Source organism: Patella vulgata, chromosome 1 (genome assembly GCF_932274485.2).
Source record: "Patella vulgata chromosome 1, xgPatVulg1.2, whole genome shotgun sequence".
Classification (NCBI taxonomy): Eukaryota; Metazoa; Mollusca; class Gastropoda; family Patellidae; genus Patella; species Patella vulgata.
In genome coordinates, this window is record NC_065879.2 from 20,262,809 (window position 1) to 20,284,453 (window position 21,645).

General features: G+C 36.3%; 2 protein-coding genes across 2 annotated transcripts; one reads left to right on the forward strand and one right to left on the reverse strand.

Annotated features, from left to right (window-relative positions):
• Positions 1–1,647: 1,647 nt before the first annotated feature.
• Positions 1,648–4,306, reverse strand: LOC126828202 (GPI mannosyltransferase 4). The gene is made up of 2 exons (XM_050557832.2): positions 4,137–4,306; positions 1,648–3,387 (listed from the first exon to the last, which is right to left on the reverse strand). The coding sequence occupies exons 1-2, from the start codon at positions 4,246–4,248 to the stop codon at positions 1,802–1,804; spliced, it is 1,698 nt and encodes a 565-aa protein (XP_050413789.1). The 5' UTR covers positions 4,249–4,306; the 3' UTR covers positions 1,648–1,801.
• A 230-nt stretch (positions 4,307–4,536) lies between these two features.
• LOC126828207 (nuclear cap-binding protein subunit 2) lies at positions 4,537–16,112 on the forward strand. The gene is made up of 4 exons (XM_050557845.2): positions 4,537–4,695; positions 8,899–9,080; positions 12,035–12,173; positions 13,849–16,112. Exons 1-4 carry the CDS (start codon positions 4,615–4,617, stop codon positions 13,936–13,938), a joined length of 492 nt encoding a protein of 163 aa, XP_050413802.1. The 5' UTR covers positions 4,537–4,614; the 3' UTR covers positions 13,939–16,112.
• Positions 16,113–21,645: the final 5,533 nt, after the last annotated feature.

Here is a 21,645-nt window from a genome sequence, read left to right on the forward strand (position 1 = left end):
GTTCTGTCATTTAATGATTTAATTTAAAAAATGGAGAAGCGAGGCTAAGACTCAAATGACCAGTAGAGTGGTTATAATCAATGCACACATCGTCTTAATACTACAACCACTGATAACTTTGCTCAATATATTCATTTTGCATTATCTATTTTTGAAATATAATAGCAAGAACGACCAGCTCTTTATCAAAATCTTATACCCTGTTCAGATGCTTATTTTTAAACTAGTTCAAAATCTCCAGGCTTTTTAAGCCAAACCAGTTTAACTATTCTGACCTCTACGTATTTTTTATTCGGTTCTTGCACACATCTGCGTACTTTTTGTAACATTTTTCTGATATATAGAAAATATAAAATACTAGAATATGAAAAAACAGGGATTTACATGTATGTAAAATGCTCACATGTCGAATCAAAAATTTATCGATATTGAAATGGAAATTTTGCAGGTACACGCAACGGCATTATATTCTCAAATGGTATTACTTTAAAATACCTATGAATGGCATCCTCTCCCCACACAGAAATGAGAAACATAGGTTGCCAGGCAACAAAACATATGCCCACGAATGTAACTTACTGAGCATGTTTAAAGTGAAGACATGTCGCTAGTTGAGGTTTTTAAACTGGTTTATTTGCCCCACCTTTGCATTCAGATGACAAAGTTAAACTGGTTTAACGACCGCTGGTGTTTTTAAACCAGTCCAACTTAAACATGCCTTATGCAAGAAATTACACATAATTACTTCAGGGAATAAACCTATTTTACATGGGATACAACTCTTTATAGCATCTCTCGTCACTTTGAACCATTCAATGGAGTTACCACCCTTGAATCATGTCAAACCTCCGATTTTACATGGGAGATAACTCCCTTTGGAAATGAAATGAAATGAGTTTAACGTTCTACTGTTTTGCTCCTAAACTGGGCTAATGAAGACGGGCATACGACATACAGTGTGCTATGAGGGAAATTTTGCCCGGGCATCGGCGCTACGGCCTACTCTAATATCGAATTCCAACTGCCAAGGGATCTTTTACGTGCACGCCAATTTATACACGGGACCTCGTTTTTTTTTTGTCCCATCTGAACGACTAGACAGCTGTCCTTGTCAGGCCCGCGGTCGTGCATCACTGACAAGGGGAAATCACGTCGGAAAATCGGGATGAGCTTTCTCGCCCAATGCAGGGATCGAACACCCGACCTCCAGGCTAGCGAACTCCCTTTGGTATATAAGAGGCAGACCACCATTAATTTCCTCATTGACTTCAATGTTAATTCTGGCCTCTTTGCCCACCTCCAACTTTTCCCCAAATTTTCGTTGGGCTGAATGCTATTCACTACAGACAGAAGAAAAAATGGTCATGCCTTTGCACTAAAATTTGAGATACACAAACATGACGACTAAAAACATGACGAAGCATACCAAAAACAAACATGTAACTAGTTGTCGTACATATCACAGTAGCCAACCTGATAACCCTGTTATCCTTCCGCCTCAAAATCATGAATATTTACCAAAACCTGGCAGAAAATGTTAATTCAAACCCTCTTCGTCCATTCTAGACCAAAAAATCAACAAAAATGGGCATGCAAAAGGGGAGAAAAGAGACAGAGAGAGAATTGCTATAAATAAACAAACTACAATTTGTAGGTACCGAGATGGTGAAATTTAATAGTGGTCTGCCTCCATATCAGTAATTTTGGCATCATTCAATGGAATTACCTCCTTTATATCAAGTCAAACCGAAAGTTATACCATTTTGCATTATTCACTGTTGACAGGGGATTTTTGAATTATTTAGTTTTTTCCTAACACAATGATATGAATGCATAGTTCTGATAAATGCTGGTTAATTTTATCGAATGTTTTGATGATCTTCATAAAGTCAGGTGGATTTTCTGTTGATAGATGTGGACAAATTAGATCCATTTTGAAATCTGTGGTCAGGTGTGGCTTTAATTCATCAAATACTGTTGCAGGTGCAAAAACCTGAATGGAACTATTAGCAGATCTTGATCGTAAATCATGTATAGTATTAGACAATTCGTTCAGTGAAGAACTTCCAAAATCAATTACTTTAATTCTGTTAGACGTTACCAAATATCTAGGTGGCATATATGTTTTATAAAATACTAAATAATGGTCTGTGGGTTGTTTGGAAATTGCTACTTCATCGTTGGCTTCCAGGAGGGATGGAACAATGCCACCTTGATGCAAATATCCGTAGAATAATGTCATGAGCACATTGAAGACGATCCAAACACTCCATAACAACTTTCTTCCCTTCTTTGTTCCGAGAATTCCTGAAACTAGGACACAACCTACAGGAACAATTGGAATTAAAAATCTTGGTTCTTGATGTACAAAAATAGATAATAACAAAACAGGGGATATAAACACGATTGCCAGATACACAATCCTTATATCTGTCTTAAATTTCTCTCGAACAGCCGATAAAATCATGGAAATCACAGTGTAAAATATCGGCAGAATCAGAGGTCCTATTAATAATGGAAGATTCACCAAGATGTGCAGAAATCGGGAATGAAGTCCGTGTTTGGCTAAATTCTCACTTTTGGTATTGTATAACAGGAAATTGTACGGTGCAATGATTAAAGTAAAAAATAAATCTTTAAAACAATGGAACATCTGAATGAAATCATTGTTCATACATAATGATGACTCAGAAAAAATGTTTTTAATTGTATCCGGTCGATAATACTGCGTATCAACACCAACAAAGAAAGTGCAGGCAATTAGGACACCTAGTACTCCCATAATCGTAATTTTTAAAAGATGGTTGACGACAAATGGAAACGACATTGGCTTGATGAGTATTAAAAACCATAATGCTGCAGGTAAGAGAAGAAATAACAAGTATGTGGGTCTATTAAATATACCAACAGTTGTTAAGATTCCCATGAAAAAAACAGAACATTCTGATAATGGTTTCAAATGTGGATTTTGATCATTTTTGGATTTGCTTTCCTTACGTTTATTTTCTGGCACCACTGTGATTTTTAGAAGTACAATAAAAAATACGGCCAAGAGAACTGATTCCAATGAATTTGAAAAAGTTCTGGTCATGTACACGAGAGTAATGTACGAACTGGCATATATTTTCATTGCCAGGTTGGAATCGAACTCAAATGTTTTACTCATGACATGTACAGAATAATCAGTAATTAGAGACAGTACTGTCATCCAGATTCGTGGTAGTACCAACAGCCAATAGGAAGTGATGTTGATGTATGAATTGTCTTGGAGGTATTTTAACGCAACAAAAGGCAGTCCACCAATGATATATGGAAAAGAAATACTCCTCAGTGGCATGGTTGAATTAAACTCCCAAGCTCTAAATACATCTGTGTTCAGAATATCACCTAAAATTAGAAAATAATTTAGAATCTAAGCTGTCATAAATATCTGTGTTCAGAAAATCACTTGAAAGTAAATAAAATGAAATAGGGTTTAATGTCCTACTTAGTTGCAGCAACCAGCCTAATGAATGAAATGGGGTTTAATGTCCTACTTAGCTGCAGCAACCAGCCTAATGAATGAAATGGGGTTTAAATGTCCTACTACTGACTGGGCTAACGAAGATGGGCATGTGTCCTACAGTGTGCTACGGCTTACTCTTATATCGTATTCAAACTATCAAGGGTCCTTGATGGCGAGGCCCAAGATATATGACAGGAGGGTACCTGTCAGTGTGGTCTGTCGCAGCTGGCTCTATCTACATGTAGGGAAAGCAAGATCTTATTTTCTCACTGAAATGTCTTTACAGGCATTCACAGGGACTGACATGCCACCGTTTAGATGTAAAAAAAAATGCCCAATAAAATATATATGCAGGAAAGTATAAAAGTTTTGACAATTAAGACATGAAGCCAATACAACAGGCAGGTTCCTGAACGTACCGGTCGAGTATCGAGGATAAGAAGACTTATGTTCAGAACTAAACTAACGCAGAACATGGCCTTCAAGGTAATGTCACCATATAACAGTTTGGCATTTTCCCTTAGCCTTAGGCTTAACACTATTTGAAATTTCACTTCAGTTCAGCTTGCGTTAAAATTACGGTCCCCTAATAAATAAACTGATGACAAACAAACTGTGAAAATTAGTTCACCTGCTGCAATTTCGATAGTCTGAAAAAATTCATCAGGGTGGATATAACCAATCTGGGGTGAAAGCACCAACAGAAACCTCAAAATAATTAAAACAATTAACAAATTCCCCATGATTTCAGTCTGTGAAGAGGTTTAATTTTTTTCGGTGTGGTTGTTTACTTTATTTATTATTCAGAGTTATCCTCCGAGAATAGGGTCTACTCTCCAAACCGAACGGGCCGTGAACATTGGCAACACCATTCTTTTGGCTGTATTTCATTTTGAAGAGGTGTTTACAATATAATTTCTAGCATAAGCTAAAGTTTGCCTTTATTTCAAACCTCCTTGGGTTTTTCTTTTCTAAATAACCAAACAAGAATTTGAAACAGACACGTTGATTTGAGAGTATATATAGATGGCGTTGTTTTCTAATCTCACACAATAAAGCAAAAGTAAGAATCGCGAAAGTACAATTTGGCTGAAAGTGAATAATTAAAGATGTCCAAGTCGCTGAATTTGCGCAGTAAGGGCCAAACAGCGTCAGTTCAAATAAGCACATATAGAGATCAACACTTTAAGGTAAATATAATGGATGAAAAGACGTATGGGTATGGGATTAGCTACGAGAAGGTCGCTAAAAACCAAATAAAAACGTTGAGATATTTTTGATGAGTGATGCCATAGTAATTAGTATAGTTTCACCTGGCAATCTTAATTTCTTTATAAATGCATGTAACATCTTAAAAATAAGATAATTTTATACTATTGGGACTTATTAAACATAACCGTTCCAATGTTGCGACACAGCTTTTGCATAACTGCCAATATTATCGGTTAATAAGTTAATCAAACAGTGTAGCTACTGCCACCGGTACTACTGTACGTGCGTCGAATTACCCAATAACACCCAATAACTGCCCAATAACACCCAATAACTCCAAAATAACACCCAATAACACCAAAATAACAACCAATAACTACAAAATGTTGACTTTGGAAACACAAAATAACAATTTAGTTGAATCTAAGAAGCATCGCTGCTTTGTGTCCAAATCGGAGTTTCACGCTCACTCGTCTAAAGGGAGATAACTCGTATATGTGATTTTTGTTGACAAGAAATTAATAACACCCAATAACTGCCCAATAACACCCAATAACTGCCCAATAACACCAAATTGTTGACTTCGGAAATACAAAATAACAATTTAGTTGAATTTAAAAGCCTCGCAACATTGAGCCCAAATCAGAGTTTTACGCTCACTCTCCTGATTTTTGTTTACAAGAAATTAATGTATGCTTTCGTTGCAATTCGTTTTAATTATACATGGGCATCAAATATGGAATAACTATTTCAACCCCTCCATTGGTATCGTCAGGCGGTTGCAATAACAAAACGTTATTAGAGATGTCCCCGCTATAGTTTTTCATGAAATACAAATGAACTTCCAATAATTTAGCGCAAAAATGCGCTACCCGACGACATAACGATTAGTCTGTAAAGAAATTCTAATTAACTGCCAAACATTCTACGCACAAAGGCGCTACCTGACGAGATAACGAGATACTTGGCTGTTAATTTTAATTGCTTTACAAACCAATATTTTATTAAAACATACACATATTTAAAAATGTTTCATATGAAAATATTATAAAGATAATAAAATAATTAGTCTGTAAAGAAATTCTAATTAACTGCCAAACATTCTACGCACAAGGGCGCTACCTGACGAGGGCCAGGGTACCAAAAGATAGAGCGCCTCTAGTATTCCAAATTCCAACATAAAACCCTTTAAAATACATGATAATGAAAGAGACAAAAGGCTGATTATTCACAATTCTCGTATCATGAGCAATTCATCTCATAAAAAATTATTTTTAATTTGACCTTCAATACACCGATCTTCATCAAGAAAATAGAATAAGCTTTTTGAACGAGACAGTAGATTTAGAGACACGATTCTTGCAAGAGCTCATATTCAGGAGCAAGTGTTGACGAGGCACTATAATGAGACTATAATCGAGCGAAACAATAAATTCAGGTAATATTTTCACAATATCTATTTCGTCCATAGTCGATTGTTCGGAGAATTCTCAGACATTGTGGACCTAATCCAGGTTTTCAGATGTCGCAAGGTTGAAAACATTCATCATTAGGGCATGGGTATACATGTATACCCCAGAAAAGGGCAGGGTACCATTTGTATACCCTGGTACCCGGGTTCCGGTGCCCCTGCTTTCGTTGCAATGTAATGTATTGTAATTAGATATTGATTAATAGTTTATTAAAACAGTAATTATATGCATGAAACATATTATGGTAGATTATAGTGCAATAAACAATTTAATATTATAGCTATATTTATTTATTTATTTATAATTGCAAATTGTGTCGATTGTAACTTTCGGTCATCGACATCGTAACTTGTTTTGAAATAAATAAATTCTCATTCTCATGTTATCATAGTTTATTATGTTTGTTGGATGTGTGATTGTATGTGATTTGTTACCTTTTACAATGACAATTAACTAGTGAACGTTATCTATAGTATAGGTATACTATTTATGGCAGTGTATACAGGCGGATTGATAATCATAGCCGGCGTTTTGTAGTATCTACTTTCTCACAATCTGAATGGCACCAACGTTGACATACTTCACAATATAAGCTTTGAATATCGCGAGTTTCTTTCAAACATGATCCGCAAGGATACTCAACTTGGGGATTTTTCCTATCATGTATAATTAAAACGAATTGCAACGAAAGCAAACATTAATTTCTTGTAAACAAAAATCACATACACAAGTTATCTCCCTTTAGGCGAGTGAGCATAAAACTCTGATTTGGGCTCAACGTTGCAAGGCTTTTAAATTCAACTAAATTGTTATTTTGTATTTCCAAAGTCAACAATTTGGTGTTATTGGGCAGTTATTGAGCAGTTTTTGGGTGTTATTAATTTCTTGTCAACAAAAATCACATATACGAGTTATCTCCCTTCAGGCGAGTGAGCATGAAACTCCGATTTGGACACAAAGCAGCGATGCTTCTTAAATTCAACTAAATTGTTATTTTGTGTTTCCAAAGTCAACATTTTGTAGTTATTGGTTGTTATTTTGGAGTTATTGGGTGTTACTGGGCCGTTATTGGGTGTTGTTGGGCAGTTATTGGGTGTTATTGGACAGTTATTGGGTGTTATTGGGTAATTCGACGCGACCGTGCCTGGTCAGTGGTACATTCAATGATTCATAGTTGCGGTGCATTGCCATTACTCACATGTCTTTAATTGGGCATCTTGATTGGCTGTTCTACAATTTAGCCGTGCCTTCATGACATCAACGTGAGACCTCTTCTGTTCTGAAATGTTGGGCCAAGTTTGTAATGTTTCTATTTAAAAGATGATTTGTACCCGCGGCACAGGGTTATGGACAAAGAGTAGTTCTGCTCTGAACGTAAGTCTCATTACCTCACCCTGTATGTCAGGAACCGACCTATTGAATCCTTGTGGAAAATAAAATCGGCCCCAGTCAATTTTAAGGGCAACTTTTTACTGCTAAACGGTCGGGTGTCAGTCTCTGTGAATGCCTGAACAATGTAAAGGAACATTTTAGTGAGAAAATAAGACCTTGCTTACCTCGCTAGTGTCAGTATGTGCAACACAACATGCTGTTATAAATACGTCCCCTTCTGCTAAACGACTTGTTGGGCTCTACTATTTTTAAAAAAATTAACGACAAAATTTACCCTCAAACATTAAAGCTGAGTGAAGTGGTAGAAGTTGTGTTTTGTCATAAAGAAAATTTACCAATTTATAGAGCCACTTCTTCAATAACTCTGGTCTAAATGGATTACATGTTGTTAGGGCTGTTTCTAAAACCTGGATTAATGTTCAGCTGCTGTTACCTGATCAGAATAGAGGGGTGTGAAGTACTTAATTAGGGATTAGCCAATCAGTTGATTAATTACTCCTCGCCTCTTTTCTTGTAAATATCACTGTCAATAGCCTGTTGATTTTTCCTGCCAATTTTTCTACAAACAACACATTTATTACTAGTTGGAATTAATATTGTTTGGGCATTATGACCAAAATGTTTTGCCGTTATGACCAAAATGTATGGCCATTATATACGGCAGAACGCTGTAATGACCACAACCCTCGTCAGGTAGGATTATATGGTAACACGATTTACCCAAATCCACCCATTATTTCAACTCATATAATAATAATTTATGTCTACATTCATATTTGATTATATATACTGTTCTCTATGCTAAATTGGCATTTTTAATTTAAAATCGTAACGATTCTGTTTCAAAAATGTTCCTAAAAATGCAGTTTCCAAAGCAGCGATTTCGGGGTCTATAGATTTACCCAAAACAACCAGTATTTTGAATAAAACATTTTTATTGTTTTTTCTCTCTTTTTATATGCATGATGAATAATATTCTGTAAACCTTAGGCCCTACTCTTTTTTTTAATAGTTCCGGGAAAAAACCCTGAAATAAATGGGAGATCAAAGCAAGAAAGACTCTCATTGTTTTCGTTTGTCCCTTGGATACATATTTCAAACTTGCTTTGAAATCGAATTTTGAGAGGGAATTTTGACACAAAAACATTACAATTTTAATTTCAAAATGACAATTTAACATAAAGAACAGAACATGTATATTATCAAATATCGATAAATTATTGTGATATGAGTTAAATTATGGTGGAGTTGGTTACAACTTCCGTTGAGTGGATGTTGACCATCAATCTCATTTCTCTCGTTTATTTCTATACACAGGGAAGCCGAAACGATCAAGATCATCTCTTATTATTATCAACTACTCTGTATGTTGGTAATTTATCATTCTACACAACAGAAGAACAGATATTTGATTTATTTAGCCGAGCTGGTGACGTAAAGAGAGTTATAATGGGCCTAGATAAAGTCAGGAAAACACCATGTGGATTCTGCTTTGTTGAGTATCCTTTCAATGTTGACAAGTGATCAAATTTGGACGTGTCAGGTGCCTTTATAATGCAATTTGATTAAAACACAGATCCTATTTCGTTTCATTTTTTTATAGTTCAAAATTTCATTTTACTTGTCTTTTCTACACTAGGATCTGGAGGAGTTGTTATATAACCCGTGTTCAGGATGATGTGAGGGATTAGCCAATGAAACGGTTTGTTACAAAGAGTTTTTAGCACGGTACTATGGGTAACCCACTAGAAACATCACCGCTGATTAGTTAATCAAATGTCTGACATCATAGGGTTAAAAGCCGCTCATATAACCTTTGTACTTTAATCGGATTGTTTATAATGTTGACAAATCATCATCTGTTTGTCATCCATCCGGGGTGGGTGGGGGGTAGCAAGTGTGTTGGATCATCCGGTCTGTCATTGAGCCAAGTGGCACGGTGCCGATTCCCTGACAATGAGTAGACTCATCTGTCCAAACTCATAGATTTTCTCTGGGTATTCCGGTTCCCCCCACAGCTAAAGACCCCCTACTCACAAGCAAATTATTGCAATTAAATGAACCAAAATGACATACTTTGAGTCAAGTGGATGCTATACCGTATTCCTCTCTCTTTCTAAATTTGTCGTCCATCCACAATTTCTTGGAGTCTACAGGGATTTTGACAGACATCTTTCAGCTTTGCGGGGATGTTCAGTGGATCATATAAAAGGAAAAGCATTTAAAGTCCTCATGCTCCATTTGCATTTTCACTAAAATATCAAGTTTCTCACGGCTTAATACGCGATAAATACAAGGATGTAGCCAAGCCGGACGGCACTTTTTTTTGCCACTCAACACAAAGAAATAATCGAAGAAAGCCGCCCAGCCGTATTTAAACCCCTTCGTCCTTCTCTGTACACAAACTCAGCGCTCTGAATTTACCACGGCAAACGGCAAAGCCATGGTAAAAGCTGATGCAGACCATGTCTACCACGGCATAATTTATTTCTGTGTGCCGTAGTAGACCCTATCATCCCAAATTAGTTTAAAGAAAGAAGTATTGGTATTTTGTTTATTTATATTTTGAAGTTGTTTAGGTCTATTCATTTTACAGTTCTACGGTCTTTAAATTTGTATATTTGCCGTAAATGGGGCACCCAGACCAATGTTAAAGGTTTGGATGTCGTAAATGGTGTTGTAATTCGTGAGACACAAAAAAAACGTGTTTTAATTATCAATATCTACCTATTGTCATAATTCGTTGTACTCAAATAAAACACAAACACCATTTTAAGAATCGTATTAATTTTTAATCTCAAAGTAATCAATTTTAATTATGGTCACAAATTAGTAATAATTAATTAGCTCTTAAGTAGCATTAGTACAGCATTTCATGCTCTTAAGCAGTCATTTTGTGCAGTTAAACTCATAGAAATGTTGTTAGAAAGAAAAATAATCACGGACAAGACAATTTAATCAAATCCACTCAAACGTCATTTTGTGACTTAAAATTTGACCTTTGACCCTTGTCACCTTTGAACCACTCTTAAGCAAGGTTTGTTCAACTTTTGTCACTCTTAAGTGATATTTTTGGTTTCCTGATTTGGTTAGCTAGCTTTTAGGCTTTGTTTCAGTTATGGACTCTAAATTTTAATTATGGTCATTCATTAGTGACCTTTGACCTTAAGCAAAGTTTGTTCAACTTTTGTCGCTCTTAAGTGATATTTTTGGTTTCATGACTTGGTTAGCTAGCTTTTAGGCTTTGTTTCAGTTATGAACTTTAAATTTTAATTACGGTCACTAATTAGTGCTAATTAATTAAGCTCTTAAGTAGCATTAGCACAACATTGTATGCTCTTAAGTCATGCATTCTGTTTCTTAGTGTTATGTGTGAAACGCTTGCAAAAAAAATGTAGATGGACATTGAATTTTAACTCCCATTAAATATGGGAGGGTTAGGGGGAGTGCTCCCTGGTATATGCACAGGTTACAAAACTTAAGACTTGGCTTTCCAAAATGATCTAGGGGTAAAATATGTGTTGTAGACCTCAAACCTTTTGGACTCAATATTTTGATTAAATCTCACTGGGATCCCAGACTAATCTGATTAAATTTATTCCATACATTTCCGTTTATGTGTCAGACCCTCTAAACACTTTTAAGTTTTTTGATTATGCTTGATTGGCGCATGACATCACAGGGACTGCACGTCTTATCACTGTATACACACGAGGTGTTGATCGATGGCGCACTTCAATTAACCTGCAACAAACTAAACTTACCCAATCAACAATCTTAATCTCCTGACAACTAAAGTGTTAATTTGATTGATGAGATTAATAGAAGTTATTCTCATAAAAGTTATAATAAACAAAATGTAGATTACTAATGTATGGAAGTTAATGGACTATTCTCATTTTGATTTGTTCTAAATTATAGCACTGCTAGAGAAAATGTGAATATGTGTTGTTGATGTTTCGTTACGAAAAGAGTGCATTGCATGAGATAAATACGGATAAAACATATATTATTGTAGGTATAAAGTGAACTTACTCTAATATATTCTGATCAAATTGATACAGGATGATGGCTACAGGGACTGTCTTGGTTATGGCATTTATAAAACAAATTCCAAAGTTGAATTGCTCTTTTAAGCTGTGCCAATTTTTCGATTATTTCATATAAAAAAAATAAATTCTGTAGTTACAGGTTTTGTTTTATTAGGGGATTAAGTAATCAGTCAACCGTTAACGAATACACATCCCGAATTAACATTTCTAATATGCATTCGGTCACTGTGACTTCACTGGCGTTTGAGGAGAGTGTTTTCGATAATTGGCACATTCGTTTATTCACGACTTTGAGTGGGGATGGCTCATTGTGTATATAGTAACAACTGGCTATAAGTACATAGAATTCCCTTTGGCCATTTTATGAGCTCTTTAAATTTTTATTTTTGTTAACTTGTAAGATATTATTCACGAGAAGATGCAGAGAATGCTATAAGATACGTTAATGGTACGAGACTGGACGACAGAATTATAAGAACTGACTGGGATGCTGGATTTAAGGAAGGAAGACAATATGGTCGAGGCAAAAGTGGAGGGCAGGTAGGAGGTTATTTTATCTAAAGGGGGGGGGGGGGAGTTGAATGGCCGAATGGTTAGCATCCATGTGCGTGCTGTATCATAAGGTCTGTCATTGAGTCAACTGGCGTGGTTTTGATTCGCCAGTTGTCCAACCTTGTGTGTTTTCTCCAGGTCTTCCGGTTTCCTCCCACTGCTATAGACTCCTACGCGCAAGTGAATTATTGAATGCTTTGATGGAGTTCGATGATAAACATTGTCTGCTTAAGGTAAGCAGAGATAAGCAATCTGATTGGTTGATGCTTTGGGGCCCGATAACTTTGGTTTTAATTAGTGAGAGTGATGAAACTCCGAGTATAGATTCATAATATCATTACCGTGACTAAGTTCGATGATGAGAATTTTCTGCTTAGGCTAAGGAGCGATAAGCAATTTGATTGGTCAACACTTTGGAACATAACAACTCTGCTTTTAATTAAGGTAGAATGTTTAAACTTGATGTAGATGTTCATTAGGTGAATGTCTTGACTGAGTTCAATGATTAACATTTCGAGCTAAAGCTAAGCAGAGCTACATGTAAGCAATTTCATTAGTTGATGCTTTGTGACAAGATAACTTGATTCTATCTGATAGATATTGATGAAGCTTAGTACATGTATATAGTTGATAATCAGTTTGAATGCTTGATACTTTTGAAAAAAATAAATGTGCGATTAATTAATGTGTCATCTATTTATTTTGGGATTTCGATGGGGGACATTATTTTGTGAGGTTCAATACCCAACACAAGCATTATTTTGTGAGGTTAAATACCCCAGAACAGCATTATCTTATGAGGTTAAATACCCCCAAACCAGCATGAGACCAGAAAACGAAATGAAAGGAAATGGGGTTTACGTCTTACTGTTCTGCTCCGACTAGGCTAATGAAGATGGAAATTTTGCTCTGGCATCGGCACTATGGCCTACTCTTATATCGAATTCCAACTCCCAAGGGATCTTTTACGTGCATGCCAATGTATACGCGGGACCTCGTTTTTTTGTCCCACCCGAATGACTAGACAGCTGTCCTTGTCAGGCCCTCCGTACTGACAAGGGAAAGCCTTGTAGGAAAATCCAGATGAACTATTTTGGCCAATGCAGGGATCGAACACACCACCTCCAGGCTAGCGAGCCAGTGTCTTACCCACTTAGCTGCCGTGGCTCCCTGACCAGAAAACGAGCATGACGTTATCACAACTATCTTGGAATGTGATGTCCTCTCAAAAATCAAAGTCCGTCAATTGATGTGCAATTATCCAAGCTACAAGTTTGTTTAGTTTCATATCGATCATATACTTGAATAGACAGAGCCTAAGGCTTTATTCAAAGGGCATCCCTCCCTCCGACGCACCCCCGCCACATATTAACACCGAGATCCACTTGGAGGAGCACTTGGAGTGGGAGTTGCAGTGGCTCGGTATGTAACATGTTGTGTCATTAACTAAAAACAGAAGTCCCTTGCTCACATTGGCCGTTGTCCAGGCAAATTTTCTCCCATAGCACAATGTATGGCATATGCCCAATTGAATAAGCCCACAACCGTATGATGTTAAAACCCGTGTCATTTAAGCACTGGGACTCCAATTCCTGGTCCAAGAAGAAGTCATCGTCATATTTTCTAAACTCTTGATTGTTTCATCTGCTGTTATGTTTTACAGGTTCGTGATGAATACAGATCAGATTTTGATGAAGGAAGAGGAGGATACGGCAAGATCGTTTCAAATAAAATACGTACTCGAGATACGTGAAATTGGAAGATTCTGTATTATCAGTGTAAGACAGGATCGTGTTGAAGACATTTTAAAAATTCATTCATCGTGGACATGTGTTATTTGTGTATTTGTCATTGGTTCACATCAGGGCTCAGGTTTTAATCATGTTTGCCAGTCTTGACTGTTCGGCTGGAATATTTGTTTAATTTGTCTGTCAGTCTATTTAAATGTCATAAATTTATTTATTTTAAAGAATTGATGTTTAAATCACAATACACTATAACTCTGGTATCATTTAGTTGTACTGTTTTAGCAGGAGTTTCTGTTTTTATACGCCCACATTTTCATGTGGACGTATATAGTCGTCGCCACAATTTGTTTGTGGACAATCTACATGTCACAATTTTTATCCGATTTTGATGAAACTTGAAATATGGGTTTTTCTTGCAAAGATATTGGCATGTATCGGACAGCAGATTCATCGATTATGTCCCCTGATTGTACAAAAAAATCATGTTTTTAGCTTGTGGACACTCTGAGGTCACAATATTGATCTGATTAAGATGAAAGTTGAAATGTATGTTTTTAACCCAAAGATATTGGTTCTTTTCGATATTAGCGCATATCGGACTATAACTTCCTGGATTATGGCCCCTGATTGTACGAAAAATCATGTTTCTAGCTTGTGGACCCTATAGAGGTCACAGTTTTTATCCGATTTAAAATACCCTTCAAATATATCATCGTAACACCATAATGATGATTGAGTTCGAATTTTGTGAAAATCTGACCGAAACTGCTGGACAAAATGTCCGCGTATTGTACGCTGATAGTGTTTAAATAACATCAAATTAACATCAACCCATATTTAATTGAAACAGGTTTAATAAATATCAACATATAATATTAACAATTATATAAATAACATATTTAATAACAATAACATCTCTGGCAATAAGGGGGTACAGGAGTCCACTCATGGTCGAACCGAGCTGGGGCAACGCATGGCTAGACAGTAGAAATTTTTTGTTGCGAAACTGAAAAGTCAGCACCTGAGAGGAGCTGAAGGCCATGAGTCTGAGGCAGTTGTAAGTAGAACAACTGCGGAATCTGAGTAGGAGTAGTTCTCCTGTGAGAGTGACCTCTTTCACAATACATGATAACGCCAAGCAATATGAAAGTCAAGAAGTAAAAGTCGAGATGATCTACCACTGCTTCAGTGTAGCAGACGACAGGAACGAGAACGAAGCCAGAAATACGAACGAGTCTCTCGTGCCCTAATTGATAAAACTATGTAAGTACTAAGTGGTAACTCTACTATCCTTAGACATCATGAAGAGTAGACTGGGTCCTTAATTTGGTTATTTAAAATATAGTTAATAATAACTCAAACTTAAAGTATGTAATATCAAGGTTGTGGACCCTCTATAGAGGATCCGATTTTGATGAAACATAAAATATATGTTAAGATCTGAAAGATCTTGGTTCCTTTCAATATTCACACATATTGGTCATTGGACCGTAACTTCCTGGATCATGGCCCCTGATTGTAGGAAAATCGTGTTTTTAGTGTGTGAACCCTCTAGATGTCACAATTTTTATTCGATTTAAAAAAAACCATTTAATCGAACTGAAACTGCCTGATAAAATGGCCACTTCTTGTACGCAAATAGTGTAAAAGTATGTAATACCAAGTTTGTGGACCCGCTAGAGTTCACAATTTTTATCTGATTTTGATGAAACTTAAAAATATGTTTATATCCCGAAGATCTCGGTTCCTGTAGATATTCACACATATCAGACTGTAACTTTGTGGATTATGGACCCTGATTGTACAAAAAATCGCTTCTCTTTTTGAGCTTGTTCTCCGTCTGTCTCTTGCAATATGTGATCATATCTTGCATGGCAACCGCTTGTTAAACAACAGTAGGAACCCAATATTTTTTTATGAATATAAACGAATCTGAACAATTTGCTAACAGTGGTTTGAAACTAAACATTAGATACAGAAACTTCCAGTAAAACACACATCTACATGATACCCAAGTTATATTTAAGATGATAGTAATTGGCATTCTTTGAAACAAAATGTACCATAAATCTGATGTGAGAATTTGGCCAATAATTTGGCAATGAAAGCCCAAGTTCACACATTTTATCCCCATACAAACATTCATTTAAAATCTCAATAAAAGGAAATTTTATTAATACATGTATCTTTGTGTGATTTTTTTGGTGTGACGTTTTAAGCATCAACATTTTTATTTTCCCATGTTTTCATATGTTGTCGTTGCACCTGTCTGTCCAACAACAAATGGTTAGCACATACTCGCTATATCATAAGGTCTGTCATTGGGTCAACAGGTCACGATTTTTATCCGATAAGGTTATTTTATCTAATGGGGGGTTGGATAGCTCAATGGTTAGCACATGCGTGCTGTATCATAAGATCTATCATTGAGTCAACTGGCATGGTTTCGATTCTTTGGTTGTACGTGACAAATAATAGGGTCGACTGTGCCACCTCGTGGCTTTTCTCTGGGTCCTCCGGTTTCCTCCCACTGCCAAAGTCCCCTATGGGCAATTGAATTATTGAAATAAATTGGTTTGAAATAAACGGCCAGACAAAATGGCCCTCCTTGTACACAAATAGTGTAAAAGTATGCAATACCAAGATTGTGGATAGCATAGAAGTCACAATTGTTATCAGATTTTGATGAAACTTAAATTATACTCTTCAAAAAACGTAGGGGATATTGAAATGCAAATACCTATGCAGGTTGTGATCTGATAAATAGTCATGGACACTTGACATGCTTTGAGAGTGTGTTCACAGATGAAGAACTTATTGCCCCAACAGAACCACTGGGCTGCACTTGCAACACACAATAGCGCCATACATGTGGGAGGGGTTCATTGTCAAATTTGACACTTCAAGGAAGGGTTGATGAAAACTGCCGCGTGCTGGTTTATCTATCCATGTTTGCTTTCCTATCAGTTTTTGCGTAAGATTTACTGTTTAGCGTATCTTTGATTTAGTGTGTTACGTTTAATTTGATCGGGAGACGTGTTCGTCAACATCAACCGACAACACTGCAAGAATTGGCCGTGGCACTGCAAGAGAAGAGTGTCAGATTGCCTCAAATCGTGATTGGACGGTTGATTAGGAGCATGCCACGACGAATTGCTGAATGTCTGAGGATTGGTGGAGCAATTACCCATTATAAAGATAAAAATCAAAAATGTCCATTTTCACTTTTGATGGTGTATCTCTTTGCGGGTGAAATGGGGCCGTCAGATAAGCCGCCCATATGAACTGTTTATGTTCATGTGTAGGCAATTGGCTGGTTATTAACATACACTGGTTATCTCTAATAAAAACAGCAGTGCATTTCCGCAGTTTTGTATTGTTTCTGAATATCCCCTACTTTTTTTGAAGAGTATACATGTATCTGTTTATGTCCCAGAGATCTCGGTTCTTTTCGCTATTTGCGCATACCAGACCCTAACTTTTGGGTTTATGGCCCCTGATTGTACAATAAATCATGTTTTTTTGCTTACATATATTATATTACCATTCCACCACAATGAAGGTTGAATTCGAATTTCGAGAAAATCGAAATGAAACTGTTTTGTGTTTCTGGATCAAAGATGTTTCTCATAAACAGTGATTGAAAGTTGAGTAAATTCTTAACTTAAGGATACATTATAGGAGATTAGAAAAAGAGCTGGCAGTTTTCACTATAATAGTTAAAAACTAGATAATGTAAAGGGAATTCGCTGAAAGTTTCAGTCAATTTAATCCACTCTGAACCGAGAATTTAGCTATTGAATTTTAAGCCTAGCCTCGATCATCATTACTAAAGTCGGTACGATAAAAAATATAATCTCAATTATCCATTTTTTGATTTAATCATCGAATATCTGGTTTTAATCCAGTAAATATCGCAGGCTAGCGATGACATCGAGAGTGGATTATGGTCTGGATAAGTTAATTATAGACAGATTTAGCTCTGGCATAATGTATAGTCTGAGAATGCTTTGTGATTTCAGGGCCAGTTATATTGCCATGTCGCAGTTGGCTGTCCCAATAGACATGGATGTGGATAGGTATTTCATATATTTCCACGTAGAAGAGTTTATGGAGATAAACATACATTTTCCAAACAAAAAGTATAGCTGAACATTATTAAAAACGCACATAATCATTATATAACCTAATTCTATAAGAAAAGTCAAAATTAAAGATACACCAGATAAACACGCTATTAAAGATATTTAACTTGCATATGATTTTAAAAATAAGATTTTTTTTTATGCAGACGGGTAAATTGAAAAAAAAAAAAAAATAGAATAATATGTTGGGGGGGGAAAAAAACCTTTTGCCTTTTCGACTAATCAGAATCGAGGAAATTTCTGATTTGTGCTACAATATATGTTATGGGTGATATTAAACCGAACATTCCCAAACAATGGTCTACAATTTTAACTTATTAATTCTCAAACAAGGTGTACTCAGAATAGTCAAGCAATAACGGGGCATCTGTATACAAAGTCTCCGGATACGGTTATAGAATGAAATATTCCAATTTATGGTCTTAAAAAAAAGCGAAAACGAATACAAAATCATAAACAACCAGGATGGTTTAATTCAGAAATCAATAACGCTCGAAAAACGAGAAAAAATGATCATAACTACAATCTATGGCGAAACAAAACCAAAAATTTAATAAGTTCTAAGTCTAAATATATCAAAACTGCCATTCAAAAAACCTAACAATTTTTGTTTCTTTTCATTCATATGGTGTTTACTACCAGCCCTAAAATACATTAGTATCTGTTTTATAAAAATGTCTTGAAAAAATACTTTAAAAGGCCTGTAATCGTTCATGGTTCATCTGGCGCCGACGGGAATTGGCTTCCGCAGTTGTCCACGAGATTCCATTGGAGTATCGACGTGCTCAATGAAATGATCTAAACAAAACATATCCATTACTCTCAAATAGACATTATTTTAAATAAAATAATCCAAACAAAAATGAAAAATTCACCTAAAAGTGAGATTCGAACCACCAACCGCATGATTGACCCCGACCCACCCCCTCACCGAGTTGCTTATCCACTTATATACACTTATATACAATACCACATGGTACAAATGATGGCTATGGATATGATGAAAACGTATACAAGTCAAAAAATTTATTTCTCTAATTAAATTTGCAAAACAATGTACCACAAAAGCTTATTTTCAGCACTTTTCAATAAGCTCTATATTTTAAGTATGTTGCATTCCGGTCAATATTCTTACACCTATTCATAATACTATGTGCTTAGCTCTTCAAAACCATCCGAAGAAATTCTGCTTGCGACCATGAAAGAAAAAGTTACAATGTATATTTTTCTGTACTGCACTGACAATGTGAATATGGTGCCCTAAAAGAATTTCCCAAAAAATTGGTAGGGACTGATTTGTTTTTTTCAAATTGCACCATAGAATGCAACCTGGGAGATAAATACACATGTAAAAACCAAAATTCTACCCAGAAAATGACTATTTCCAGTACAGTCCTTTATAACGACATCAGGTTGTAAACACTTCAGCATGTCACTTCTTGGCCCTAGGGGGTGTCATACCATAAGTCTGATCAAAAACTTCCGCCCCCCCCCCCCATCCTAGCACCTATTGCGATTTTTGCCTGGTCTTCTCGCGGACAACTCTTAAATATCGTATAGCCCTTAAAGATAAATATATTCACTTTTAACTGCCTCAACAATCCAAATTCACCAGCCTGTCCCACGGAACTTATACATCCACACAAACCTTCCGGAAAGCTCAGATCATCAACACAAAATAAATTAATCTACCCCACGACCAGAACTCGTTTTGATGAACGAGCGTTTTAAGTACGGTACACATCTCCTTGTGAATGGAACAAACTGCCTTATGATGTAAAAGAACGCTCTAATATATCAGTTTTTAAATATAGATTAAAAACACATTTCTTCAGACGTGCATCGTTTGTAACTTACAATTAGTTTATACGTAAATGTGGATTCTGTGATAAATTTATCTCTATATTCGTTTACAAACTTATGAACAATAATAGGAAGTGGAAGCACCACAGAGCAGTATTACACATAGTCCGGTGGGTGAAGGTGGGGGTAATCGCCACCCGAGCTGTAAATTTACGAGACCATCTTTTTCTAGACCAGTTTTTTTGCGCAGATTCCGAATCTGGGTGGTGATCAGGCGTTTTCGGGGGCGTTTTCCAGATATGGGGGGGGGGGGTGTCCAATGTCTACAATTGGGGAAAATGTGATTATGTTGACATAAATGGTATAAATGATGATCATGTTATATATTAATAAAACATAAATTTCTAGAAATAACCATCTTTAAATAAGTGTTTGTGATGCCAATGGACAGCTGTTTTCTTTAGAGATGCACGGTCCTAGAAATTTATGTTTTATTAATATATAACATGATCATCATTTATTTATTTCCCCCGATTGTAGACAGTGGTCACCCTATATCTCGAACACGCCCCCTCAAACGCCTGATCACCACCCAGATTCAGAATCTACGAAAAAAAACAGGTGTAGAAAACTTGGTCTCATCATAAATTCACAGCTCGGGTGGCGATTCTCCCCCTTCAGCCACCGGACTAACACTAATATTATTTATTTAAATTGATATATGCTATAGTTTTTAACTAACTCCTTCCAAATTTGATGGGAATCATTGGGGGTCCTAATGAGAGGTCAAACCGTATGAACATCCAGCGTTCTTATATATTTCGTTCCAAAGTTATCCCCCTTTGGCCAAATCCGTGTGAGCTCGATAGTTTTTAACAGATAGGCCTACTCTTAAGTTTAGAAAGAAAGCATTGGGGTCATGAGAAGACGAACCCTGTCTATATTCAGCGTTATTCGACATCCCCCGCCACCCTTCCTTTGCATTGCCGAAAACCTTATGACCCTTTATAAAAGGCTACATATGGTTTTCAAATTTAGCGTGGAGCTATGGATATTCATATGGAGTTAAGCGATTGGTGTCAATGTTAACTCAGATGATATGAAATGGGGTGTAATTACGCCCGACTATTCTGTACCGACTGGGCTTATGCAGACGGGAGTTACGGCCGGCCTAGATCATATTTCTAATTCCAACTGATAGAAAACACACACAGAGCCTCCATCATTTTTATACGCCCACATTCTCATATGGACGTATATTGTCGTCGCCCATGTCCGTCCGTCCGTCCACAATTGTTTGTGAACACTCTACAGGTCAAAAATCTTATCCGATTTCAATGAAACTTGAAATATAGGTTAATCATCCTAAGATATCGGTTCCTTTCGATATTGGCATGTATCGGACTGTAACTTCATGGATTATGGTCCCTGATTGTACTAAAAGTCACGTTTTTAGCTTGTGAACACTGCAGAGGTTACAATTTTTATCCGATTTGTCGGTTTATAATCCACAGATCTGGAGGTTACAATCTTCATCTGATTTTGATTAAATCTGAAATGCATGTTTATAACCCAAATATCTTGGCTCCTTTCCATTTTCGTAACTTCCTGAATTATGGCCCCTGATTTAACGAAAAATCGCGTTTTTAGCTTGTGGTAGAGGTCACAATTATTATCCGATTTAAAACAAACGTTCAAATATATCACCGTTACACCGTAATGTTTGTTGAGTTCGAATTTCGTGAAAATCGGGCCAAAACTACC

Coding starts and splice junctions, on each gene's coding strand:
- LOC126828202 (XM_050557832.2), bottom strand. CDS start 4,248: ATGGGGAATTTGTTAATTGTTTTAATTATTTTGAGGTTTCTGTTGGTG. Junction 3,388..4,136: donor GACTATCGAAATTGCAGCAG/GTGAACTAATTT, acceptor TTCTAATTTTAG/GTGATATTCTGAACACAGAT.
- LOC126828207 (XM_050557845.2), top strand. CDS start 4,615: ATGTCCAAGTCGCTGAATTTGCGCAGTAAGGGCCAAACAGCGTCAGTT. Junction 4,696..8,898: donor ATAGAGATCAACACTTTAAG/GTAAATATAATG, acceptor TTCTATACACAG/GGAAGCCGAAACGATCAAGA. Junction 9,081..12,034: donor TGTGGATTCTGCTTTGTTGA/GTATCCTTTCAA, acceptor TTAACTTGTAAG/ATATTATTCACGAGAAGATG.